Source organism: Plodia interpunctella, chromosome Z (genome assembly GCF_027563975.2).
Source record: "Plodia interpunctella isolate USDA-ARS_2022_Savannah chromosome Z, ilPloInte3.2, whole genome shotgun sequence".
Classification (NCBI taxonomy): Eukaryota; Metazoa; Arthropoda; class Insecta; order Lepidoptera; family Pyralidae; genus Plodia; species Plodia interpunctella.
The window spans coordinates 10,837,535-10,865,322 of NC_071324.2; the positions used below are offsets into that span (position 1 = coordinate 10,837,535).

Consider the following 27,788-nt stretch of genomic DNA (forward strand, 5'->3'; position numbering starts at 1 on the left):
ATTTGAATTTTATTTCTCTATCGATGTATTTAATAAATATCAAATGACTGAGAGCAGATCAAATGTACATATTCGCTCCAAGATTTTTTTTGATAAAGTATGGTATAATGTTGTATGTTGTTCAGCCGGTTAGGGAACTGATTTATAAAAGGAAACGGTATCATCATTACAAGTATTTTATTCTGAAAGTAGTAATAAAGATGATTACGAAGCTAGACACTCGTAAGCTGTCATAGACACTCGTCTTGGTGGGCAGTAGATTGAACAACTCACGTAAAAAGAAAAATAACATTTAAATCAGCACGAACTTACACGGAAATGTTTTACATTTGGTGTTTATAGTTTTAATTTTTATAATTATTGTAAATATTTAGGACAGACGAACAGACAGACTTTTTGTATATATAGTTCTTTTATATGAATAACTATTTTTATATTTATTTTTATCTTTCATTCTCGACTATTTGCTACATACAAAAAGTATGAACATTATTTTGTTTATAAAATTATTTTCTTCCCTTGCAAATTAAAGTTAACCTTCTAAATAAGGTAATAGGTTTAAAGTAGGTATCTATAACCTACTTTAGCAATAAACTTCCAATCAGATGATAAATCTGGCCTGGTACCTTATGTCGGCATGAATCCATTCTCTGAGATCTGTTTAGCTCCAAATGAGGTTATTTGAAAACACGCATTATATTTTCGAATGTTACTCATAAAATTCTTGTGATCAGGGTGAAAATCCATAATTGCCTAATTATGGATTATCATCATTTTCATTTGAACTACCACTTGAGCCACCGCTAAGGTGGTAGTTCAAATGCCTCAAATGTAACCTTCCCTCCACTCCAACACATGCCAACAGTTTCCTCTTTCCATTTTAATGCATTGTACTACTGGCATTTATTATCCATAGTTCCTATTATGTATAGGGACTACTGCTTTATATGCTTCATAGGACACCTCAAGATCATTCGCCAGTCCCGATAATAATTTTGTATTCCATGTTTTTGTTTTATTGCTTTCACGATAATGAGACTGAATATTTCTTCGTTTCTCCAAGTGTGTACTTTGATAATTAGCAACTTCCCGTCGATGTACATCGGGATGTGAAGTTTGATAAACAGTATGTACTTTATTATGAACCTGGGGGTGTGAAGCTTGATAAACAGATTGTGCTTTATTAAGAACTTGGGGGTGGTTTTGTTGATATTTTTAACAGCTTGCCAATGTGCTACAGGGTCACGTTGAACTGACATTTTTTGCTGATTTTTCCGAGTTTTATTCGTGTATCGAGCCCTACGTTTTTTATTGGCTTTCTTTGTTTGGTTAGACATCGATTCAAACCCAGACTCAAACTCAGTCCGAAAATATGACTTCGAGGATAGGTGAACGTGTTTCTAATCTTCCCTGAGTAATTTTTTTAGCCACCTTGTTTGCCCTAACTTGTGAAACATCTTCTTCTTGTAAAACTGGAACATTAACATCAAATTGACCACCAGAAAGCCCGCCAGTAAATCGAAAAAAATATTGATATATACGCTCAGCCGCTTCTAATTCGCACAAACTTCCATATGTTGAGGTTTTCATCATGTCGTTGTAATATTCATTTGGCGTGGATATATATCTCCATGTGCAGTATACGACATGATCGAAAATTCCACCCAGTTTTCAATAACAAAACTAACTATGGTAACTCCACGTGTAATCCTAGCATTGTAAAGAAGATAAAGCCCTGAATAAACGGGCTCCATCCTTTTCAGTATCTACGACAATATGAGGAATATATTCCCCATTAATTAACAAAATTTCTTGAACCTATTTAACCAAAAAAACTAAAACTATAGGTACCCATATATATAAATTAACTACGACAAAATTATTTAAGACTAACTAAATATTGAAAGTAATTAATCACACAAATCGAGTTGAAAAAAACAACTAAATATTAGAATGATCTAAATTATAAGTATAAAAATAACAACTAACTTATTCAAGACCAACAAATCATGGAAATAAGTTATCAAAGAAACACATTAATCAAACAAATCAACTTAAAAACATAAATAATCAAAATTCTTGAAAATTTTATTTTTAATTCACTACAAAGAGTATGCTTACCAATTTTCAGCTTTTTATTTTGAAAATTGTATTAAATCCCATACAATCATCAAAATATAGTATGGCATATATAGTGTGGCTTTTTTCGATTGAAAGTATCGATAGTTCGGCAAAACCAACTAGCATGAAGCAGGCCACTATCAATATTTTGACATTAAAAAAGAATTTAATTGTCATCCTTGTTAATACTGCCGTTGCTAAAGACACTTCTTTTATTTTATAAAATATTAAAAATGATTTATGCCGCACGCTCGAATCACTATCATTGGCCTAATTATATTTAATTATATATTCCCCTGAAACCTAATAAAATTTGTCTTTACCTCTTTTCCCAAAGCCTTGATTTATGATACCTACAATTTCGTCGCTAATCACGGATCCTGAAGAAGCAGACATAAATAAAGAGTAAGCTAACCTTGGTTTTGCTGTAAATAGGGATTTTGTCAGTCTGTTTTCTATGTTGTGAGCAATCACACTAAGGTGTGGACTAATTTGTAATAAATAGTCTCGCCTCGAAATTCGAAAGTAAAAAAATAAATATATTTTGTATATAGAATAGAACAGAAATAGTTTAGTTTTTTTTATATGTTGTTGCAAGTTGTAGTTGCATATGAAGAAATGTATGCATTGTTTTTAAATAACAAACCAGTACTTGATGGGCTATATAATTTGTAATATATATATTTAATTTAGTTTAGTTTTTATTTAATAATTATATCAGATTTCTTATATTGAAAATGTGCTAATGAAGCTCAGAAAATATTTGTTTAAGTTTGTGCTAAACACACAAGATTTTTGAAAGAATTACTTTGAAAGGCATATTCACAAAATAATAAAAAAAATATATGGGAAACATGTACAAAATCTGTAATCAAAATTGGAAAATTCACAGAGGAACAATCGCGGTGTTTATTTGTGAATTTTCGGTGAAAATAGGGAAGGATTTTGTAAACAATAAGAAGAGTAAATAGTAGAGCCGGGAGCGAAATTTGAAAAATAAAAATAATTTATTTGGTTTTAATGTCGTAGGCTCAGCCATTGTACATCTAGCTGCCAAATCGATTTGAGGTAACGTACAACGGCTGAACCTGTGACCTGGTTTCGGTCAGTGTTTCAAACGATCCCTCTGATGTTTATATTTCCCTGGTACCGCCGGTTCTAAAAGGCTTGTTGCACGTGCGCGATTACACGTGGACATGAACTTAACATTTTTAGGTTATGCATTTATAAATCCTGAAAGTTTTTACAAATTGATTATTTCTGAATTTGTTTAGAGAAAATAGGCTAGTTCTCTGGGTTTGCTCGCAGTCGCGGTTGGTTTTTATATCTGCTTGTTTCTGTATTGCCGTATTTGAGGATGTCGAGGTTTGTATAATGTTGATACCATGTATTTTTCACAATGTAAAATTTAGGAATTTTTGTTTTCGGTCGGTTGGTCAATGAAATCATAGTCTTGGACAAAAAATAATTGTAAAGAAGTTTACTTCGTTGTCTACTAATATATTTTTACTTGGCTACATTGTTCCGAATACACTTAGCTTTATCATGTAATGTGAAGACAAATCAACGTCAATCAAAATTGAAATTAGAAATGTGAAACTTATTGTCGTCTCTCTTATTGGAGTCGTAAGTTAATTTCTTATCTGTTAGGTATTCTCGTATTTTCATACTAGTCAATTTCACTAGAACTCTATACTACCGTCTTGTTCCCTCACCCCATAATATCTGTCCTTGTCTGACGTGACATTGTGCTTTAAGCGAATCTGCTCTAGATTCTGTTGTCCTAGTATTTTAGCGAATGAAGTGATCCACGCATTTATTCGCATATTGTTACGAAGATGATTGAAATTAATTTAAATCAGTTTGTACCGGAAAATCTATATATCTATTTAACAATTAAATATTTCAAAGCAACATTGTTCTGAAATTAGTAGACTCACAACAAAACCCAATTTTGTTACCCAACGCTGATGCGTTGGGTCATCTGGGCTGATGAGTTTCTGATGAAACTCATGTGTCTACAAATATGTTCTAGAATAAGTAATAAAATAATGACAAGGTACTTCGTGGAAAAAAATATTTACAGTCTGAACTTACTTTTTTCTTAATGTCAAGATATTATGATTGTTTACCGTTTTGGCTCGACGTTACAATAAAAGGCAGTTTGAGCTAAACGTGACGAATATTCATAACGTCTAGGCAACGTGATAATTATTTATCTCGTTGATACAAAATTATAAAAGAAGTTCAAACCACAAATGACAATTATAATGTCGAGGCAATGTGATTCTTATATTATCTTTATTTATCAAGTTGCCTGGACATCATGGTTGGGGAATCAATCCAGAGATTAATTAACTCGATAGTCCCTGAATCGACTGGATGATATTTAATTTTTTTTTGTGGTTTATTTTTTCTTGTTTTAAACATTTTTTGTAAAGAAACTAAGACGATTATTAAGTATGCTTTTTGTTTGTTTATAGTATTATTTGTAACATAAAAACCATTATGAAAAATCACCACATTTTTTGTAATTGGGCCGACTAGCGACGAACGTAGAGGATAAGAACGTGAGGTCCGTATTACATATTGCTTTTATTAATACTAACCTCAATGTCTTCTTTATTCGGCAACAAAGGCGCTTCGAGGATGTTCTTCAGGCAGAAGTCCTCATTGTCCAGCTCAAAGTTATACTTGGTGACCTCCATGATGCGTTGCCAGTGGCGTGGCTTCATGGCTTTGTTTGCCATCAGCTCCAGGAGGGGGCACATGTCGTTAAAGTCGTCTATTGTTTTCTTTAGAGCAAAGAATGCAGGCCACTCTTTTAACCTTGGGAATAGATAAATTTTAATAGATTATAAGTATTATGAATGGAAGCTCATATTTCTCAAATTTCGAATATATATCTTTTAACTTGGGACTGAAAGAAAAACTGACGTTTTCAAATGACAGACTTGTAACGTACAACCAGATGTTTTGAGTTTAAAAACTATTTAAAAGGTACAATTTATTATAGAAAAATTGAATGTAATAGTAACGTCACTTTTTGATGTGAAATTATATAATAAATAATATTAAAACTAATACCCCTTCGGCAATTTTCGGCATCTATTTTGGAACTCCATCAGCTCGTTATTGATCTCCTCTATGTTGACTTCCCCCCATGGTATATCGTAGTAGCTGCTGACGCGGTCGATGACGTCATTGTACAGCTTGTATAGCTTCTGTAAGAGGTTCAGCTCCTTCCTGATCTGAGCCAGTTCGGGGTACTCTGTGTGAGGCAACCCGAAGAGTTCTTCGCCGCTTTGGTATGTTTGTAATTTTCGCCACATGCCGTCAAAACGATTCTAGAAAAATGTTGCAAATTTATCTAATATTTGATTTATTGTCCCTTCACTACTTACTGTATAAGTAGCAAGCAGTAAAGGGATTTTGATTTTGTATACAAAAAATTTCAAAATTGATAGAAGAAATTTAAAAACCTGGAACAACATGAGTCTATCAGAGGCTTCCCTTGGCGAGAGGCCCGTCTGCATGGGGCCCGCATGCCTATACTCGTGGCAGTACTCTGTATTGTCTTCTCTGAAGCGGTCTAAGTTTGACCTGAGGTCCGCTTCAAAGGACGGCTGCATTTTCAGCAGGTGCACCTGCGACGCTAGAGCCGTCGCTTGCAGTTGCTGCCACGTGTATCGAAGGTTGTCCACTTGCTCCAGGTCTTCTTTGCTGACCGGCAATTCGTAGCGAGTAATTACGTTGAATGCTTCCTGTAAAGTCATTATTTTGTCCATTTGTAATTAGACGTAGGTACATTTTAAATAACTTCAAATTATCACCATAGTAGTTTTCCGAACGTATTTAGCTTTGCTGAGTTTCAGCTACTCACTGTTGGTATTTCACTATTGAATTAAAATTGAAACTAAAGATAACGACGGTGAAAAATAAAAACATCAATTCCCGCACGGCCCAATCTGACGCGATCCTATTGTTGTTCAATTGTATTTTATCTCCAGGATCGCGAGGTTGAGAAGCAGGCGTTAAAGTCAGTTTGATATATGATAGCAAATAAAGAGTAGTTTTTCTGTGAAAAATCTACTTTTTGGCTTCTATTGTCTATAGTGTTGCGGTATTCACTTTACACATTTTCCCCGTCGAGATTCGATAAATTAAATCTCTTTAATTATATCTAAATCCTGATTTCAATATCACACAATTCGATACTTATTTAAATCAAGACAGGTATATAAATAATCAGTTCTGGTTTCTGATTTTATGGTTGAAATGAGAAAGCTAGAGGTAATCATACTTCGACGGGGTCAATCTTCAGCTCCATGTCCACCTCCTGTTCTCGAATCTTTTTGAGGGTCTCCATAACCGTGCGAACGTCGTCCAAGTCGCGGATTGGTCGCTCGAGCTTTCTTTCCAAATCGTTCATAATTGCGTAAACGTAGTCCATTTCGCGCTTGTATTTCTTGCGCATGGCTTGACTTATTCGGTGGGTACCATCTGAAATATCGAAGTAATAATTAATATCCCAAATTCACTAGAATTGTTCCTAATCTCAACTAATAAGACATTTAGGGCAAAATGACAACAGTCAACAGAAGATGTAATATATATTTTTTCTTTGTCATAATGGGTATTGAAAGATGATGATCCAAATAACTTTTTAATTAGATTTAAGCTTAGCTCATTTATTCCTTTCAAACGGCAGTATTTAAGTAAGTAATATCCTACTTTTTAGTTCGGTGGTAAGTCCAAGTTTTAGTTTTTCTGTGGACACAGCGAGGCAGTTGCCGATGACGAGGACATCTGGCTCCGTGGACAGGCTGGCCTCGAGCTCGCTGTGCCTCTTCAGAGACAGCTCGAAATCATTTAGGTTCCACGCCAGCAATTGACGGAGGGTCTTCTCACACTTCCACAAGTAATGGTATGGACGCCAGCGCTTTACTAGAGTGTTCAATTCCTGAATATGAATTGGCTGGTTACATACCTACTGCCATAAACTGAAGGTATGCTACTCAGTACAATAAATAGGACGTACCCTTGACGTTCAAATGATCTCTCAGATGGACTTAGTATTAGAGTTTGTTATTAGCATTTCACATTTTAAATTAAAATTGGTACTAATTTTCACATGATCCAAATAATTGCATATTTAGAATTCAAACAAGCTTCAACTTGTATTAGAAAAATACTTAAATATTGTATATGTCAAAGTAACAATGACTTTTAAGGTTGAACTTTGTGGGATATTCAAAACTTAACGGAAGATTCAAATAAATCATTTGGAGACTAGGGAAGGTGCTATTATGTACCTGAAATGCTATTCTGTATTGTATGGAATCCACGTGTTACGCGATACTGTTGTGTTGAACAAAATTTCTTCCGGAATTCATCTAATAAGTTTACCCAAAGCTCACCATTTTAACATTCTGACAACACGTTGACAGTAAAGACAGCGTCTTCACAATTTCCTTATTTTCCATGACGTAGTTGTAAAAATTCTTCTGTTGGAATGGAAACTGTGGTTTCTCCTCCGATTCCAGCCTGTAATGCTTCTTCCTCTTCATCTTGGCTGTGTCGGGGACTTTCATTGCCTTTTGCGACATCGGCACCACTGATGCGACCTGTTCGTCAAGCTTCGTGACTACCTCTAGCAGCTGATTTGACTGAGGTCCTGCTAGTTTCTTCCAGCTAACCTGAAGGGACCAGCACAGAGGGACGCCCAAGCAAAGAGATCGAGGAACCACGTGTTAGGATCACAAATATTGCAGAAGGATCAAGGGTTGAAGGTTAAAAGCGACATTGTGAAGACACATTGGAACGCATGCAAGCACATTTTGATGTTTGCGGACGATACACAGTCATACACACAGGGAGTGAACATAACACAAGACAGTTAACATCACATATAGGAAATGAAAATAAAACAATGATTATTATTATTTTTCAGTTCAGAAATACCATACAGTGCTTTGCAAACAAATGTGTTTAAATGAACACAGTAGTAATCTTTTACGTGTATGTAACACGTACGCTTTTGATATTTGTGCAGATTTACAGTTTGTTCTAACTTAATATCCCAGTTTCAATAATGGTGTTATTAATTGAAAACCGGTGATAAGATTTATTATTAAGTAAATGTCAGAAATACAAATGCTCCAAAGACAATGGCGACTCCTTCCTTAATTTATTCCCAACGCTTTGGATATCCAGCTTATATGTATCTAATTGCCATCTTCCTTGGTGTCCTCCAGGACGTGAGTTTTCTTTTCGTGAATCCCATAGCCCATATTCGCTCGATAGTTTCCTCGCTATAGTGTCATAGCCACTTGGCCGGCCGAGTTCAGTTTAGTGGCACCAACTACATCAGCGATTTTAATTTTGGACTGCATTAGGATGAACTTTGTATATACCTTTTAAATTTATTATCATTTTTTTCTTCTGACACCCCATTTTGAAAGTATCAAAATAATTATTCCATAGTTTCATTGTCCAAATATACATGGATGAAAATTATTACCCTTGATGTCTTTCCGCCGGTCCACTGGGCTACTCCCTTGGACAGGCCAGATATTTGACGTCCAGCAGCCACTAGAACTTCTTGGATCTCATCCAGGGTTGGCTTGACAGAAACGTTGGGGATCATCAGAGTCGCGTGAAGAAGAAATATTGGTCTCTTTTGGGCCTCTGTAACAGAGAAGTATTTGGTTGGCCAAATAAGAAATTATCAATTTGTTACTAGTCAGGTACTGGTACGGTACATTATTGGGCTACTGTAATTAATATCTCCCAAGTTTTAAAATAAATTCATTTAAAGTTACTATTTACAATTGATATTTTACAATCTATTTTTGATAAATCCATAATTGCTAGTTACATTGCAATACGACTATAAGACTGCAAAAGTTAATAAAACTTAATAAGATTTGGGTAAATAATTAAATCTGTAACTACCATCTGCTTTTTATTAAAGGGGGTCCTGATGAACAGATGAGTTCACGAGTATCCCCTGGGGGATCGAGTTAGGGGATCCTGGTGGACTAAACGTTCATTACAGGTGTACACTAGGTCATCATACATTATTGTGATGATGTATGATCACCTTTTACAAAAAGCCCGATAATGAAAGTAAAACGACTGAACGGATTTTGATGAATTTCAATATAAAGATTTATTAGACCATGGTGACATAGCTCAAATCCCTAAAAGAGCCCCGAGGTGCAGCATCTAATTTTATCATAAAACTATTTAGAGTATAGAGACCTAATCTAACTATTGACACGTTTGTACCTAGGAGTATTAGAATTCCTTACGGAAAATTACGAAAGCTACCGAAAACAGCTGTTTTTTGCGCGTGCGTATTGGTGAGGTTCACACAGCGCATGTACAAAAATATCTAACGACGAGCTGAACGAGGGATATTACTAGGCGATCATGAGTGTTTAGAAGATCGACACAGTTACCATGGTAACAGTAAAAAGGGGGGTGACCAATAGGAGACTCGTATATTTTTACGCCCGCCCTACAAAACGCCTTTTCCGCCCCCGCCCAAAAATATTGCTGTCTATATTCACACTCACTGCTAGGTGAATAAGTGGAAGCAGTATATCCGGAATGGGCGGAATTAAAAGCCTTGCCAGGTTTAATTTTTCTCTCTATCTACCATGAAGCGACAACCATTGTTTTGTTAACTATTTCATTTCGTATTGAATAATATAAGTACATGATTCTTTTTTCATTAATCAGGTACATTGTAAAATACACGACAATTCGAACTAGTCCTTAATATAAAGTTATATCTCAGTTATATCCTTAATATATCTTATATCTTAATATAAAGTTCGCTGAAGCAAATTTAGAACGTTTTAAACACTCAAAGAATTCTATCGTTTTCTGATACGAAAAACAATCTAATTTTTCGACTATGGTCATCGAAAATCTCACTGCACAATATGCAACTATCATTATGAAATTTTAAATCTGTACGGGTAATTTCAAAATCCTCATGTAACTTTTACGGATTCCAAGTTGTTGTATCTTCATTTTGTCTTAATATTTGACTTTTGTTTTATTAAATTTGGTAAAAATTTTCTAAAAATATGTGGTCAAAACACAAAATAATAATAATTTTACATACTTCGTTGTAATTTGATTTAAGAACGCGCAGTCAGACATTATGGCACGGCTTTGTTTTATCACTAATTAGAAAAATAAGTGTAATTTTAGTCGTTTCGGTAGAGCTGCCAGCGTCCCCTTGTATTACAAATAGTTGATAGAAAGGTTTTCGCATACTTTTAATGATCACGTCAATAAAATATATTTTATTTACGTTATTTTGGGTAATAATTATCAGCTATCTCCGCCCAATCCTAAAAATATGACACCCCAATATTGTGTCCAATATTGTGAACTGATTTCCAAAATTCTTGGACGGTTTGAAAGGGAATGGGAACGGAAAATTTTCCCGAGTAATAGCCAAGAAAAATATTACATTCGTTATTCTTTAGAAGAAGAAGAAGAAGGAGTAGAGAAGCACATGACAGAGAAGGATGGCGTACAAAATGAGAGACTCTCTCTGTCTCTTCTCATTATTGGGCGGAGATTAGCTGATGATTATGAAATGAAGTGATTATTATGTGGAATCAATATGGCAACATTTAGGGGTAAAATATATGCCCAATAATAATTACAATATAATCTATCACTCGCCGTTCTCGTATTTACACTGTTAAATATTGGTGTCTAACATAAACTGCGAATGTAAGGAAATTACACTAATTTGCTTTAATAGAAAGGGTATTGGAAATAGCAACATTTTAGCATTGTCTATGTTATATATATTGTCTTTGGATATATTTCCCTCGTGCTCTCCCTCTCTCGCTCTCTCTTCCCCTCTCATTCTGGACGAATACACGCTTTCATCACCTCTGCCGCTGCAACAGCCCTATTTAATTACAGTCCCATTAATATTTTCATCCATTAACAAAGGGCAGCACAAGCAACTCTGGTAAAATCGGTACATTGTCATCCACAACAGTCCATTTTTCCTGATAAAATAATTCATGTATAGATATACTAGACAGATTTTTTGCAGCTCAGCAGATGAAAGGAACATTTACATTACCATCTTTAGGAATTACAACAGTGAAGAATTTGGGATTCGTAGTCTAGGACATCTCAGTACAAGATTGTCTTAGTAGCTTTTTCAGAGCAGTTTTCACTGTTTCAATGTAGTTATTGAATTGTCTTTGTTGCCATAAGTGTATTCTGCTTTCCACTATAATAGCCAAACCTAAAATAACAAGAAGTGGTAACTGCTCCGCTATTTCAACTAGATCTTCAGTGAATAAGACGATTTGCCCATTACATGAATTTTGGCTGAACCGACTTTTGTAAATTTCATGGAACAGGTCCAACCCACCGTGCATAACTTCCAAAATTCGTCTTTTTAATATTTTTTTATAAACAAATAAAGTCTTCAATCTTAGATTCCATCGTGTATGCTTCTCGCTTATAAGATTTATATCTAAAGTTAAAATCATCCATATCGGATTGTACATAATATATTTGGGAGTGGAACAACGTTTTCTCTTTCTGTACGATGAATGAATACGTGATAAACTACCCAGTTCCCTCTTTTTAAACATTTTACTGAAACTCCTTCTAAGTCATATTATCCTAGTAATGCAAGCGAGCGGCTGACTGTGTGATTCAGAGTTTGTTTTGCCGGCACATTGTGACGTCACTATTCAGTGAATTAGAACATTTAGCTTACAATACGAGTACATATGAAAAGTATTTGTTCATTGTTCTACAGTTAAAACTTTCAACGCGGCCCCCCTCCTCCCCAGTTTACGAAAACATCAATATTTAAATATTTTTTTTGTGGTCTATGTTTTTTGTTGTTTTTGTATATTTTTCCAAGTTGTACATGAATCCGAAAGACACGTACAAAATTATTTTTGATTAGGCTTCAAACCTCGAGTCTATCAAGGAAGGCAGAAAATATTATATAACAGGAAATATAGATATTACGCACGAAAGCTATCTACCAAGATAACTTAGATGATTGTTTCCCTTCGCGTAGGTACTAGAATATATTTCCGCTGGTAAGAAGTAAGGATGAATTGAATGTCAAAATACATAACAACAGGAATTTCTTTTTATATCATATATTTCATTATATTAGTAGCATTATAAAAAAATCGTCAAAATACTGTCAAATATTAAACGGCGGAGGGACTCTTCTATACTAATATTATAAATAGAAAAGAATTGTGTTTTGTAATGGATAAACTCAAAAACTACTGGGCTGATTTTCATTATATTTGGCACAGAGATAGACGAAAAAGGTTGCGTCTATCTCTTTGCCAAATGGAGCGACATAGATAACTTTTTTATTATGATTTTACTCGAGCGAAGTCGGGACATACCTGTAGTCTGCTATAACCTAAAAAATATAAATTAGGTGCTAGGTTCAGTAGTTCTCATTTCATTTTCCCCCATGTTTTCCCTTAAAAGCACCATGTTTTCCCTTAAAAGCACCAAAGTAGGCAATTTTTTATCCGCACTTATACTAGGATATCAGAAACATGCAAGACTAGGTAAACCTATCTTTTATTCATATTCCACCTTCGGTCTCGGTATTAAGGGCGTTTGATTTATTGGTGACATTACCACGTGGCTTTGCTTGCAATGCGCATGTCAAAACTGCAAGAACAAGGGGTAAACGTAGACAGAATACCAGGCTATCAAGAACAATGAGAAGTAATCTTAAAACTCGATCAGTGTGTCATGATATGCGATTGGAAAATCGTTATTCCCGTATCGATACTACATTTACGAGTAAATTATATTGTGAAACCACCGCATGATTCGTTATTAAATAATTCAATAACCTATATTGAATTTTTATTTTATCAAATCACAAAAGCTTACCGTCAACATAATTCTCGTTGGAGAACTGCCTGATGATAAGGTCAAGAGAGCGCCGCGTTACCTTGATCAACACATCGACCACCTTCCGACTGTAGTACCGACGCATCTCATTCACCGCGTTCTTCACCATTTCCTGAGTTTATGAGTTACATAATACAATAAAAAATATCTTTATTGCCATAAAAAAAAAAACAATAAAAATTATACAATAATGTATAGGTACATATGGATCAATAGCGGACATAAAACACAACTAGGTATCTTACCAAACTATTATTATAAATGAAAGAAAGTAAGTTTGTTATCCCATCACGTTTTACTCAACCAATCTATCATTTTGTTAGTAAGCACTTGCTTTTAGCAATGGCTGAATAATTTTGTTGTGTAATGTTTTCTCCAATTTTAGTATCTTGTTGTCAAAGTAATTTTATTTCCCTTATATGCATTATTAAACGTAGATAGAAACAAAAACTAATCTAATTGCAACACATTTTACATAGAAAATATAAGAATTTCCCGCCACAATTTTGTATATTTATAATTTTAACAAAGTAAAAAAAATCTATAATGATCGATATTTACAAGCTTTTATTTTTAATTAATGTCTAATTTTATTACAAAATTAGCTTTAACATGGCGTAATTTTATATAAGACCACATAATATTTAAACGCAAATAATTGAATAAAATGAAAAAACTATTTTAAATTCTAACGTTCGTGGCTGTAGGTATGGCGTATTTGTCTTGGAAGATTTTACTTACGCATAATAGTATTGTTTGGAAGAGCATAAAATCGAATTTTACATAGCTTACGTACCAGCATTATGAAGTATTTTTCGAGAAAGAGAAGGGAAAACATTTCGACACATGGTGAAGAGGATGTTCAGAAAGAAGATAGGATACGGATAGGAAAACTGTAAGGGAGATATCAGACAATGATGTACGTAAGTGTACTTATTTCTCGAATTAAAGCGGAAGCGGAATATATATATTTCGAATATTCTTGATGCGGAGCGGGAGCGAAGAGGGATGTGGTGGTAGTGATAGTTTTTTTATATGTCAAATTTAGCATTGAACCTAAAAAGGTTTCGAACGGAGGAGGTCTTGCTTCGCTTCAATGTTGGTGCAGATAAAAGCGCACAAACAACACATATTCTTGAAATATTACGGTGCTGTAGTATTTTGAACCACGTTTTACGTCGAACTTGTCGAGTTTTTTTTAATTGATAGGTTTAAGTGATTGAGTTTTGAGGTGGGCTGCGCTATTGTGTCATGGCACTTTGCCGAAATGAATTGTTACGTTCGTAGATTGGTTGCAAATATTAACAGGACAGCTATTGATGAAGAGCTTAAACTTGCACATGCGTTGTATGATTTTTATTTTTCATTATAATATATTCAACACAAGTATTTTATCTAGGAGTGTTTGAGTCGTACTTACTTGCATTCCTTTGGACAGGCCACCGGCTGGTGTGGAAAGGAGTCTGTAAGGGCTGTCGAAACACTCGTACACGGGAGTCCAATCCTGGGGACCGCTAGCTGAGGACTCGTTAGTTGATGACGCGGCCCCGCTGCCACCGGCCTCATCTGGTGGACAAACTCATGCGAATATATGTCTTTTTTTTGTATGAAAAATATGGAAAATGTGGCAAATGAGCATGTGGTTTTAAACCACACGGACCACGAAACAAATTGAGTTAATTGAAAATTGAATAATCTGCTAAAACCCATTTAACTTTCTCTACCAAGTCTACAACCGAAGTGGCGGTTTTGTTAGTTTAATTTGATCCTTTATAAGTGGATGATGGTTATTGTACTTACCTTCAGCAGTTAAAAATTCGAAGTCTGGATTGGTTTCTGTGGGCTTGATCTGCTGGGCCGCTTTCTTTACCAGGTCAAGGACCTCTTCGACTGCCTCCTCTACCATAAGACTCTTGCGGTTCAGCTCGACGCATGCGTTGCTGATCATCAGAAAAAGTATATTAAGTACCTACCAGTGTTATTTTTATTTGGTAAATACAGAAGATAAAAAGAGAAATTCAAATTTATGGTTAATTTTCGAATAGTACATAGGTGATATATAATATTTAAAAAAAACAAGACATGTAAAGATAAATAGTTAGAATACAAAGATAATGTTTAAAAATTAAATAAGGAAAATAAAGACATACCGACAACCCGTTTCGACATTTTCTATAAATTCTTCAACGGACCAGGGCGTCTCCTCTGAAAATAAATGTTATATATTTATTGGGCACTGGCTAGCATAACCTGCTATTCAGATGAAAAAATCAAAGATGACTTAAAAGACATGGTTAAATATTTCTAGATCGCAAAATAATTCTTGTGAAAGTAACTTAATGATGAGAAATTATAATAAAATGAATTGCATACAATGAAGTTTTCAAATTACTTTTCATTAGCAAATAATAAAAAATAACTCACCAGGCAAGTTGAATAAGGTGACTTCTTGCATGCCAGAGAGAACATAAATGATCCTATTGGTGTAGATGTCGTGGACCCTAGTAACGAGTACGTCGAAGCATTTAATAGCAGCATTGGCCCGGTCAATGAACTCCTTCCAGTCCTCGTTCGTCCAGGCCACACATCGGAGCCCGGGTAGGAGGAGGAACGAGAGACGCACCACTTGAGGGAGGAAGAGAGGACGCACTTCAAGCTTCACACGCCGTACCGTGCGAAGATAATCCTCGAGTAGAAACTGGCACCAAAATATCAGTATACATGGTTATAGTAGGTAATTTCGATTTAAGGTTGTGTGTCTAAATCAAAATGTCAAAAAACGGTCATCAATCGTCCTTCATCGATTAAAAATTAGATTAACAGTCCTAATACATACCTGTAAGGAATCATTAACTAAGGTGAAGTAGTTTTTCTTTGCATAGAGCGAGTGGCAGACGATTGGCATATCAATACCCATCTTGATGAGGCAGTCGGACTCTCTGATGAGGAGGCGGATGGCGTGATCCAGGTTCACCACGATGCGGCCGCTGTCGTCTATCTTCAGGAGCGTATTGTTGAGACTGTCGTCCACGTCCCATAACTGAAAATTTAATTTCAGTGCAGTTCCTACTATCGCCCTTGGCTCACATTCAAAAAATGTAAGGCCCTTTAGAGATCACAAACAATGAATCGTTCATAAGTGGCACTGACCTTTTGTCATCAATGCGGGTGTATCCAAAGCAAGCGGAGGCGGAATTTAGGTCTAATATCTTTCACAACAAGAGAAAAAATCGAAGTAATAGTTTTTTTATATATGTCAAAAGTATATAACTTAAAAAGGAGGAGGACTTGCTTCGCCTCGACGTTGGTGCAGATACTACAAATGTGACCATTATTTGAGATCTAAATAAAAAGAATAAAAGCGCGCAAATACAGTCGTTAGTACCATGCCAACTTTTGGAAACTTCAAATATAACTTCAATATCATTATATTATATAATAATAATTAATTGTAAATAATAGTTTAATTGCTTAATAATCTTGAAATTGGTCCGACAATCTTCGTATCCAGCTGCATTATTACATTCTGATAGGATAACCTTGTTACATTGTTTTGTTTTCCTTTTTTCATTTTTATGGATGGTCATTCCTATCTACTCTGCGCACTTCTATAAGTGCGCAGAGTTCACCAAGACAATTAAATTCAAATAGAAGTCATCAAAAATAACATTTTATTAAAAACATAAAAATGATTACGAAATACGAAAGAGCAAAACAAATTTGAAATATTAATTATATAACAGTTTTGAAATTGATATTACTTGAATAAACATCGAGATTTTATTTTATTTTACACAAAGAGAAAGTGCGTACCATATTTATCTTAGTTATATAAATTGACCCCATGTATAAGGTCACAGATCCAGTACACTTTAACGATTTTCTTCTCCAGTTGCAGTACCATACCAAGTGACACTGCAGTTATGGTTAAACTTTTTGTTTGTGATATTGATGCCTTTCCAATAAGAGGGCCACTCCACCATTTCTATTATATTAAAATCCATTGTAAACCTAACCACTGTTACAAGTACGTAAATAAAGCGCTTGATTAAATTGACATTTCCATCATTATAGTCAAGAATGAATAAATCATTCAAAGATAAGTTCTTATTATCGATTTAATTTAAATCAAAAGCAGCGTTAGAAGATATATTTTGTAAAAAATGCATAGGTGTGAGAGGACTGAGAGAGTCGTCTACAGATATCTGACTGAGCGGTCGACTGGTTAATGTCTCTTTACAGTCTACCAAAACAGTCTCTAATTCAATATAACTGAGAGCTCTATAATAATCTTTATATAATCTTTTAAAAGGACTAAAAGAAGGAATTTAAACCAGAAGCAATTTCGGAATATAAGAAATCTGCCCACAACTTGCTGCGGTAGTTTTATACAATATTTTGTCGTCGTTAAAATAGTTTCAATTCCGTTAAGATCCTTTTCAATGCACAAAGGAGAGTCAATAATCTCATCACTCGATAGGGATTGGACAAGTCTTAAGAACCTGTGTCTTTAACTGAAGGAGCTTATCAGCTGGTTCCTCCAGTCTAACCTTGACTTCATATTCCAATTCGGTTTTATTAACTAGAACGACCCGAGAAACTTTTGGATATAAGTCGTTCAACTCCATTTATCTATATTCCATATCAGACGCATAGCAGATAGTATCTTCAGAGCCACATTCACAAATTGGCTATACTGAAACTAATACGTAATAAAGTATTTTGAAGTATGTCCTGAAAGCACAACTTGTAAATCAATGAACTCACGTTCTGGTTCATCCAGACTGCTCGCATTGTGTCCTCATAAGCGGAGATCAGCGTCCGCGTGTTGGTATACTTGCGCATCATGTCACCGGCAGCCGGCAGCCCGCGCAACACTGGGTGCGCACTCACACTCTGCACCGTCTGCGTCATGTTGTGCAACAAGCAGCGTGACCATTTTATCCTGCCTAATGTCATTAAATATAATGTTTTCTGCTTATGCGAAATTCATTTAACACAACAATAAATTAACAATAAAACTAATTTGAAACCTATAAATAAAAATGTCGGCGACACATCGTTTTACTGCGTAAGGTTATCATTATACCGCGGCTGGTAGCGATGGCACGGTAAATGGTAATGCTTCAAGTAATGCTTAATGGTCACTCGACACACTCGACAGCAGGTGACCATATGAATCAAAGCTCATGGGTGACTGCGACAGATCTACAGCTTATTCTGGCTGAGTTGAGGTGAAGAAGGTCATGCTGACAGGAATGGGCTGACATAGTCCTTCCTTACTTTAAAGAGTGCAGTAATTAGCCCTGTATATTATGTTATTTCCTTATTAACTGTGAGACCGCGCGACCGTGAGACCGTTCAAAAGAGACATATTTTTAATACAATTAATTCAATTTAGTAGAAGAATCCCTTCTTCCGATTGTGTGTCTTAAGTAATAGGGTCGGGATCTTATTTTACCCTCTGAATACGGAACCGTATAAAGTATAATATTTAAAGGTAAGAGCGCTGACCTGCTACTGGTGAGTAATTCCTTGGCAGCGGTGGATCGTCTTTTTGTCGCTTGAACATTTTCATTATTTTATCAACTTCTTTCTCACAGTATTTTAATACACGATCATACTTCTCGGTAAGTTTTGTAATCAATATCTTTTGACTAACCTGAAATACAAAATGACCATAATAATACAAAATGAACATAACACTTCCGTTAATACATGTGTTGATTCTGTAAACTCTTTGAAAAATCAAATCGATTAAACCCTGAATACTGCCTACGAGTACGTAGATGGGGCGAGAAGATTTACTCAATCTGTTTAGGGAATCGCGGCGTAATACGTTAATATAATAATTAATAAACTCACTTTCTCGAATCTTGTAAGAAATTTTATGCCTTGTGGCGTCTCCCAGACGCTAGAGAAATTGATTTCTATGGTATTCCCAATGGACGCTCGTAGGGCGTTCGTCTTTTCCTCGAAAATGTGGTGGTCCTTGTCGAACTCGTTATTTCTGTAGTCCAAGTAATCGTACTGGCAGGTTGTCACAGCCTTCTTCAATTCATCGAAAGTGTGTATGGCTTCTTCTAAATCTGTAACGTAACTTCAACATATGATTTCCGGTGACACTATATGATGACTTAAGACAAACTGTCTTAAGTCATCGTGTTGTGTTAATTAGAACAACAAATACACATACAATAAAATAAGGCGATTTACAGAGTCTACAGAAAACCAAAAATACCATGATACTTTAGAATTTTTTCTCTCTTGAATGGATTTCGAACAGTTTCAGTGTCTGTAAAAATGTGCAAATATTGGGTTGCACGACTAAAAATATCATTGACAAAATAAACTGCAATATCATAAATACCTTCGCCTAGGAGAAGCCCCTCCATCCTTTTCGCAAATAAAATTTTGTAATCATCCATCAGGTCAAATATTGCTATAATTTTGTTCAATCTCTTACAAAATGTATCAAACTTCCCAAATACATAATTTTCTGAAAAGCTGAACTGCTCTGTATTTGGCAAAAATGGCTGGTTCTTCACAAAAAGATACGTTTCTCTATAAGTTTTGTTAAGGTTAATGCAATGTATTAATTTATCTCTTACTTCAGATCTGTCTTGCGACCATATCGTTTCTTTGAAACGACATGTTATGTATTGTTTGCATGTCTCGATCATTTGATTTGTAATCTACAAAATATAGTTTAAATTAACCAATTGATCATTGTTGGAATTGATTTATACGTTCGATTCATACATTTATTATCATCTGCTTAAATATCATAAAATAAGTTTTGTTTAAATTATGTATAATCCTATCGTCGTTATCCTTGTAAAACTTTCTCACCTTAACCATCAGCGACGATATCCTCTCAGAAGTGTTATAAAACTGAGATACACTGTGAATCAATCTGACTGTCTGCAACAGGCTAAGGATAGAGTCCTTTATCTTGACAGGGTCATCCAGGTATAGAGAATGGCAACACTTCTCCATCGCCTGGATGAACTTGGCGTTATCCTTGGCCTCATTGTAGCAGAATGTTATCTTATGATCCGTGTCCCGCCACAGCCTGATCACCTTAGAGTTGGCAAGTTGGAGGCAGGTGAGGGTCAATTGGACCTCGCTGTCCTATATAACACGAGTAACAATCATCTTTGTGCGAGATTTAATTTGTAAGTACGCGTGTAACTATGCAAATTTAACATCTAGCTTTTTATTCGGCCAAATATGGTTGCAATGACGACATGCAAAACGATAATTATAATAACTTTATTCACCAAAGAAAAAAATACAATAGTTGACAGAATCATTTTAGAAGGTAGATTTTACTACTAGAATAATTAGTCTTAACTTTAACAACTATTTATCGCGTGCTACAATAGACGTATCAAAGTCATTATTTAAAAATGTTGACATTATCTTGTCTTGTCTTGTCTTGTAATTCAACTATCTGTTTTTAGTCGATCGATAAATGATTCTAACTTGATTCCTAAAGCCAGTGCCCAGACTTGTCTGGACATTGCTAAGAGCCTAGCCGTCTTTAGCTGTGGTGTAAAGTGATTAATGTGTAATAAATGATCATATTTTGTCCCAGGCTCTTTGTAGATATAATTTGGATGGAAAATTTTGACTCGATCCAGCCAACCACATATTAGAGGCCTCAACCAAGAGCGCAATCTCAGTTTGTAATAGTAGTATCACTTTTTACCTTCGTGATTGGAGGTGCTATGAATTGAAGAACGCTGGTAGAGCGACACTAGAAATTTTATGTCTTGATCTGCGGCGAAACCATCATTTTAAAAACATATCAATTATACCTTAATATGGCGTTCGCCAGACATACGTAATTTTTGCGGGTTCCCAAGCCTCCGCAAGCCTTATAGGTGAAGAATTAAGTTAACAAAAATAAAATTACCCTTTACTGCTGTTTTGTCGCCATGTTGCATTTGCCTTTGCTACAGTAAAAAGAAAATACCTGAAGATAGGTAACAAGTTGTGAGAATTGAGCCCCTCTCTTCTTCCAATATTCCAACTCGTCCTGAGGTCCGCTGGAATCTACTTCCTTTCGTAGCTGTTCACTTTCACTCAAGATCTAAAACATTATATAAGTAGATTTAGAATAAAATTAACTTTATTTCTTGTTGAGAAATGAATATGTCTTCTAAAAAAATGGTAACCTTAGTTTTACTTTTAATTATGCATATGGATTCTTATTTATTTATCTCCTGACTGTGTCAATCAATCAGGTCGATGGGACAAATTGTTCTCTTTTGTCGTTTTGCAGAGATACCGATCATGGGAGTCGGTCGAATGTAATATACAGTTTCTTACCTCCATTACTTTTTTAATCCACTCATTGACGCGATCTTCTAGCATGGTGATTGTGCTTAGATTCTTGGTCATTTCTTTAAGCTCGTTGGGATCTTGAATGTCAGCCATGTAAGTTTGTCCATCGTCAAACAAATTCACCTGGTTGCACACGTCTTCGCATACTAGAAAGAAATTTGCATAGAAAACTAAATGTCTTAATTAACTAAAGGTCTTGCCTGGCGATTGCATTATAAGATACATTTCGGTTAAGACAATCGTGAGTTATTTTTTAATTAATCTTTGGTCTCTAGCTTGGTCTCTGATGATTGATTATAAATTTGTACGCCAGTAATTTTTCTAAGACACCTTCGTTGAAAAACGGTAAGTACCTTTAAGGGCACTACAAAAGGACCTCAGGCCCGGCAGCAGCTGGTTCTTGACAATGGGGAACTTGGTCTCGTCTTCATCTCCGTCGCTGCTGGGGTGCGCCAGCGCATTCATGTACACATGTTCCATCACCCTCTCTATTGCCGTTACTAGACCTATGTGCTCTGCGTTTATAACCCCGCAAAATCTAAAATACAAAAATGCTTTATTATCAATACTAGTATTATGAGTTTAAAAGTAGCTTCTTCTTCTTTTTATTTCGAAATAGCAAACAAGTAATTTAGACCAGTATGTAGCCACAGCATTTGCCTTGTCAAAGGACCTGTATGAGGATACAGGGCCTCTATGGGGCAGAAGAAGGGTCAGTTTGGGCAAGAAAGCAGATTTCAGTCATGGATTTTGACTTTGAGGCTTTATTGCTATTTTTTGTACAAATTACACTTATTAGTAACGTTTGCGCTGTTAATGATCTTGGATTTTAAGTGTAACGGAAGCAACCCATAGTCTCATACTCACAAATCTTTATGAAAGCCCTCCTCTGGGAGTTGTTTGCTGACGTTGATCCTAAACATGTAGATGCACACTCCCGTGAACCGCACGTCCCAGCCATCAGACAGAAAAAGCTTCTTCTTCAGCGTCACGCTCGGCGGCAGCAGTTTACCTTAAAATTTCTCTCATTATTTTCTCGTTTTACATGTGTAATAAAAAATATAAAAGTTAGAAACCTACTCATTTTATTTTTCAAATCGAAGTATCTAATCAAACATTTGCGCCATATTTGTCTACTCCCTGGTAATAATTACTTTGTTTTTTAAGTATGAAGTAGACATAAACTCAAAATTTACTCGAAAATATTTTTTTCTTCTATTAATAATTTTGTTTTCAAATCTGGCTTCATCTAGAATTTAAAAAATAAAAACGAATTGTGTTATCCTTTCCGCTACCGTGCCGTAGAAAGTTTCATGAGTTGTATCAAACAACAACCGGACTAGAGTTAAAAGGTACGATACATATTTTTTTGTCAGTGTGTGTATTTTTAATATAATATATATGTACCTGGCGCCTGCAGTCGAGGCTTGCCATCAACCAGTTGAGGGTTCTCAACCTCCTCCACATCTTGATAGTACCACAGGAGCTTGTTCCTCATGTGAGGAAGGAAAAGCTGGTTTATGTCGTCCAGCTACAAAAATGTCATTAAAATTGTTAGGTATGATGATAACGCAACCAGATTTTTAGCTGGCCATTCGTGTCTTTAACGCTCACAGCCGGTAAACTAAGCGCATCGTTCCATATAAAAAATAATTATATCAATTGTTGGAACACGACGCATTAACATCGATTCGAGCCATTTAAAGGGTAATGGAAGTTGGATCATTACCATATTTCCTTCGAACACATGATCCATGATGGCGTGTCGGGGAAGTCCCGTGCCGTCGATCAGTAGTTGGAAGGTGAACTCCAGCCGGGGGTCCATCTCCCCCCGTCTCGCCTTGCGCTCGCATTCTTCCCGCCTTTTCTGGACACAACAAATAAATTATTTATTTTTTTGTTTGATTGGTTTGGTACAGCTATAAGTTTGTTTTTTAAAGTTGTATAAATTTGCGAATATTTGTTATTGTAGATATGACTTTAAACAAAATTTTAAAGATTAGTATTTTGTGTGGTTGAAATAGTCAACTGCTTTGAAGAAACAAATGTCCGCTCAATTATATTAATATGATGAACAAAATCGATAAAGTCCTCAAGCTTAAAATTAGATAATTTAACAGTTGTGTTATTTGAGTTAATACAAGTAATTAATATTATTAACATATAAGGAACCTAGAAGGCGCTTATCCTAATATTTAGTGACAAATGAAGACGATATATATATTGTATAATTAGTGTCATTAGGTATAATACTTGCGTATATATCCAGAGCTCGGCCACTCAATTTGCTTACTAAATATTGAATACGCAGTGAGTCTTGAAGTCCTTATTATCATAAATATTAGTTTTAAAAGATTCGTAAAATAAGGGCCAATTCCTTAGAATACCAAATAATCTTTTGCAATGGTTGTTCTTTTTTTAGCTTTAATTGAGGTTCATCATAGCATTGCTACCAGGGTGATTTTGAAGCAAAAAAATAAAGACTGTTTCGTATAAAATACAAATATAATTTGAGCGCACAAACAGTTTTCCCCTATCGATAGTAGACCAGAGAAAGTCCACAGACTATAACATTGGTTGCGTTCACAAATCTCTAACACTCCTTTTATGCACATCTTAATCTCTCGCATGCAAGTGAACTTCTACGAAATATTTTACTATGTGTTTAATTTTCAATGCATATTGTACTATAAGCGTATGAGCAAAACAATTGTTAAGTTTTATAGCAGCATTGATATATAAAAAGCGTTAACACACGATGCTGCTGCAACTTTGTCTTGCCAGTCTTGTCCAGTAATGTAATGTCTTGTACACTAGTCGAAGGAATAGCGTTCAACCAAAAACAACAACGGAAAAATGGCGTCAAATAATTTGTGAACTAAAACCAAATTGTAACTGCGAATTTTTTAATAATTTCCCAATGAATTGTTAGTAAAAAATACTATTACTTAATTAAATATTTTCTGTTTCTTAATTTTGTATTCTATACTCAGCGATTTAATGTTAAAAATCGTAAATGCGTTCATTGTTGTGGCGTAATTTATTAATTAGCCAAACCTGCAGTATATCCATGATATCTTCCTCTTCTTCCTCGCTCGAGCCAGGTCTTATCCCTTGCACAAACATCTAGGAAGGTTTTTTAACCACTACACGAATTTAGCAACTACCTAGATCTAAAAACTGGCTTAATCAAAAACGTCGGACCAGTGTTTTCAATAACACACTCGACAGTCGAACTCTTCTGTCTTTTAAGGTCTCCGAAAACAGTAATACGGAAAATTCCTAAAACTTCGTCATTCCCGTGAGTTATTCCATAATAAGCTCATTTTTGAAACGTTTAACGTTTTACTAAATTAAGTAAACTTTTAAAATTTCAATTTCGTATTTTTTCTTTTTAATATATTCGTTTCAGCCAATACTAAATATTATTTCGATACTATTAAAATTTTATTCTAATTTTGAATTCCTCACACCATTATTTTAAAAGTTTTCTTTATTATTAAAATTTTATTCGTCACTGTTTATCACTGAGCGGTGGAAGGCGGCAAACCATTGAAGCTAGAAGCAAGAATATGCGAACTATTGTAGTTTGGTCGTAATATGCAAATTAAACGGACAAGTAGTGTCATTATGTAGTCGGGGGTGGTACGACGCCGCACTTGGTATAATACTGGAGGCACGCAATGTTGGAAATTCACAGTTATTATTAAATTAATGTTATTGATTACGCATTAATTTAAATAATAAATGAACTAATTACCTAACTACCGGTGAAGCGAGGATTGTTTCTCAATAGGTGATACTCCAATTGTAATATCTGGAACGTACTCGTCGTCGGCTAAACCAGACCGGCTCATTTTAATTGACGTCTTTGGAGAAAAGGCTGCGGTGAAGTTTGTTGCGTCGCTTCTTCTTCACCAGCGCTTTGAAAGTCGGCAGTAGACTTAGTTTAATTTTTTTTGACGTCAATAAGTGATGTATATCGTCCTAAATTGAATAAAGAATTTTGAATTTGAATTTCTAACTGAATATAGAATTGTAATCGTAATTGTATAATTAGTAATCATGAAAAGGGTCAACGTCCCTATATGTGATTCGGACTTCTTTCACAAACATTATAGTACTCAAACTATAAAAAAAAAATATTTACTAGATGTTGCCCGGGGCTCCGCTCCCGTGGGAATAAGCTAAATTTGAGATAAAATATAGCCTATAGCAATCTTGAATAATGAACATTTCTAATGGTGAAAGAATTTTTGAAACCGGTTCGGTAGTTTTGAAGATTACCCGCCTCAAACACACAAACTCTTTAAAATATAAGTATAGATTTTAAAGTAGATATTTTTCAATTCCTTTTGTAAATTCGTTATCCGGCACTAAACTAGTGGCTCTGTGAGCTGTAGGTAGACCCCGCGAGCTTTGTAGATCGAAGGAACTTTTTACACCGTATTTCTTTTTAAGTGAAATATTGATATTAAAATTTTGATGTTCGTCCCGGTAATATTTTTAGTCTTGTTTCTCCAGTGTTCTTAACAGAAGGAGTTTCATAGACCTGATTCTAGTCATACGATCAAAATCGAAGGCTCCCAAGATGACATCAGTAAGTCTTTGAGCCAAAAAATGGCTCGACTTTCGGTTTTTATATGTTTTTCGAAACTGCTCCCAAAATTTCACGGGAATCGGTTGAGAAATGAGACCTCTAGAAGAGAACAAACAGACATACGGAAGGACTTTTGGCCAAGCTGAAACGGAGACCTTTTAAATATTTATTCAGTGTACATAATTAATAAATGTGATATCACCTATCAAATAATTCCCTGTAGCGAATGTTAATGTATAAATAAAACCACAAACCGCTTTTCATAAAGCAGCACTATCGCAGATTTGAGGATATTGAATGGCGTTTCGATGGCAATATAAAATGAATGTTATTGTCATGACGGGCATCAACCAATCGTGCTTGAGGTTTACTGGCTGCAGTTGTTTTGACATTAAATATTATTTGAAAATTGAATTCAGCACAAAAAAAAACATTTTAAAGATGTCGTTTTTCACAAAGACTATCATGATATCAAAAGGGACGAATCTGAAAGGTTCCACTTACAATAAACTTTTCACACCTTTAAAATAAACCTTAAGAAAGTATTTAAATAATAATAAAAAAATAATGTCACCAATACATTCCTAAAAGACGGAAGGTTATATTTTTGCCCAGCAGAAGGACAAAACTACAGAATAGAAAAAATATGACACGGTCGGTCGAGAAATATGTTAAATTTTGAGATTGTCTCCTACAACTATCATCCGAAGATTTGTATCGCACAGCGATGAATTTCTGCGAGCAACATTAACTAGACATTGTGGTAATCTATAGAGAGCAATTAACCGAACATTAAACATATGTGCACATTAAACATGAATGCACTCACAATGGCCGTCTACTACTGGGCCCGGATTTTTGATGTAATATGTTTGACCCGATCCTTTTGACACTGTATTTTTAAGATCTTGACGTACATACGCTAATACAATATAAATCGATCAACGACTATAATTTTAAAAAAGTGATAATGTACTTTTTTAAATATTTAATATGTTGATGTCAATCGTGGGTGAATTCGTAAGCGACAATTGGGACCTAACGACAAGCTCCCTGTGTGTTTGTTCCAAAGGTGTGAATTGATACCTTGAGACTTGATGTCCTTGCTTTGTGCTCTTGCTCTTGTATTGTATAGTAATTATTATAGCAAACTATTAATGAAGCATATATATTTTATATATTTATTATTATATTAAAAAATAAACGGATATAGAAACCAACCATGGTGTACAGATTATAAACAAAGTTCGAACACCTGCCCGAAAAAAACCTAATACATTAGGGACAAAAGATTTAAATGGATTTATACACACACACACACACAGATACATGTCACACATGCTTTTTAACTTATTTTTGAAAAAAATCTTAATTTTGAAAATAAATCTGGAATCGAACGGGTATTGAACCCGATAAACACGGGCGCGGGTTCAATTCCCGCTCGATTCCAGAATTTTTTCATCTCATTATTATTTTCAAAGACAAAAGATTTGACAAAAAAATATATTAAAACAACAATCACATGACACTTAATGCCAAAGTTAATTTAGTTTTTTTTTTCTTCTAACTAATGGTTTTGTTAAAATGCCTTAAGATTCGTTGAATATATTTTTTGACAACGTCATTTGGTTATGCGAATGAATAACTACTGGCAAAGATGGAGTTGATGAGTGCTCGAATAATATGAGGCCTCTATGCACTCTGCTGTGTAGTTGAATTTATAGTAATTATTATAGCAACATATCAATTAAGC

General features: G+C 35.0%; 1 protein-coding gene across 1 annotated transcript in view; it reads right to left on the reverse strand.

The window, feature by feature from the left end:
- Dhc1 (Dynein heavy chain 1) overlaps positions 1-24,561 on the reverse strand; it is a 46,122-nt gene extending 21,561 nt beyond the window's left edge. Inside the window, exons 1-25 of the mRNA XM_064437026.1 lie at positions 24,493-24,561; positions 23,165-23,302; positions 22,843-22,966; positions 22,303-22,447; positions 21,789-21,973; positions 21,421-21,581; positions 21,065-21,181; positions 19,936-20,217; positions 19,454-19,778; positions 18,949-19,172; positions 18,598-18,745; positions 17,851-18,032; positions 15,920-16,123; positions 15,508-15,781; positions 15,234-15,288; positions 14,884-15,023; positions 14,504-14,649; positions 13,063-13,195; positions 8,627-8,811; positions 7,542-7,820; positions 6,856-7,084; positions 6,425-6,624; positions 5,604-5,885; positions 5,209-5,468; positions 4,731-4,950 (exon numbers count right to left, since the gene is read on the reverse strand). Of these exons, the coding sequence (XP_064293096.1) occupies positions 4,731-4,950; positions 5,209-5,468; positions 5,604-5,885; positions 6,425-6,624; positions 6,856-7,084; positions 7,542-7,820; positions 8,627-8,811; positions 13,063-13,195; positions 14,504-14,649; positions 14,884-15,023; positions 15,234-15,288; positions 15,508-15,781; positions 15,920-16,123; positions 17,851-18,032; positions 18,598-18,745; positions 18,949-19,172; positions 19,454-19,778; positions 19,936-20,217; positions 21,065-21,181; positions 21,421-21,581; positions 21,789-21,973; positions 22,303-22,447; positions 22,843-22,966; positions 23,165-23,302; positions 24,493-24,561 (4,707 nt within the window). The remainder of the gene's footprint in view (positions 1-4,730; positions 4,951-5,208; positions 5,469-5,603; positions 5,886-6,424; positions 6,625-6,855; positions 7,085-7,541; positions 7,821-8,626; positions 8,812-13,062; positions 13,196-14,503; positions 14,650-14,883; positions 15,024-15,233; positions 15,289-15,507; positions 15,782-15,919; positions 16,124-17,850; positions 18,033-18,597; positions 18,746-18,948; positions 19,173-19,453; positions 19,779-19,935; positions 20,218-21,064; positions 21,182-21,420; positions 21,582-21,788; positions 21,974-22,302; positions 22,448-22,842; positions 22,967-23,164; positions 23,303-24,492) is intronic.
- Positions 24,562-27,788: the final 3,227 nt, after the last annotated feature.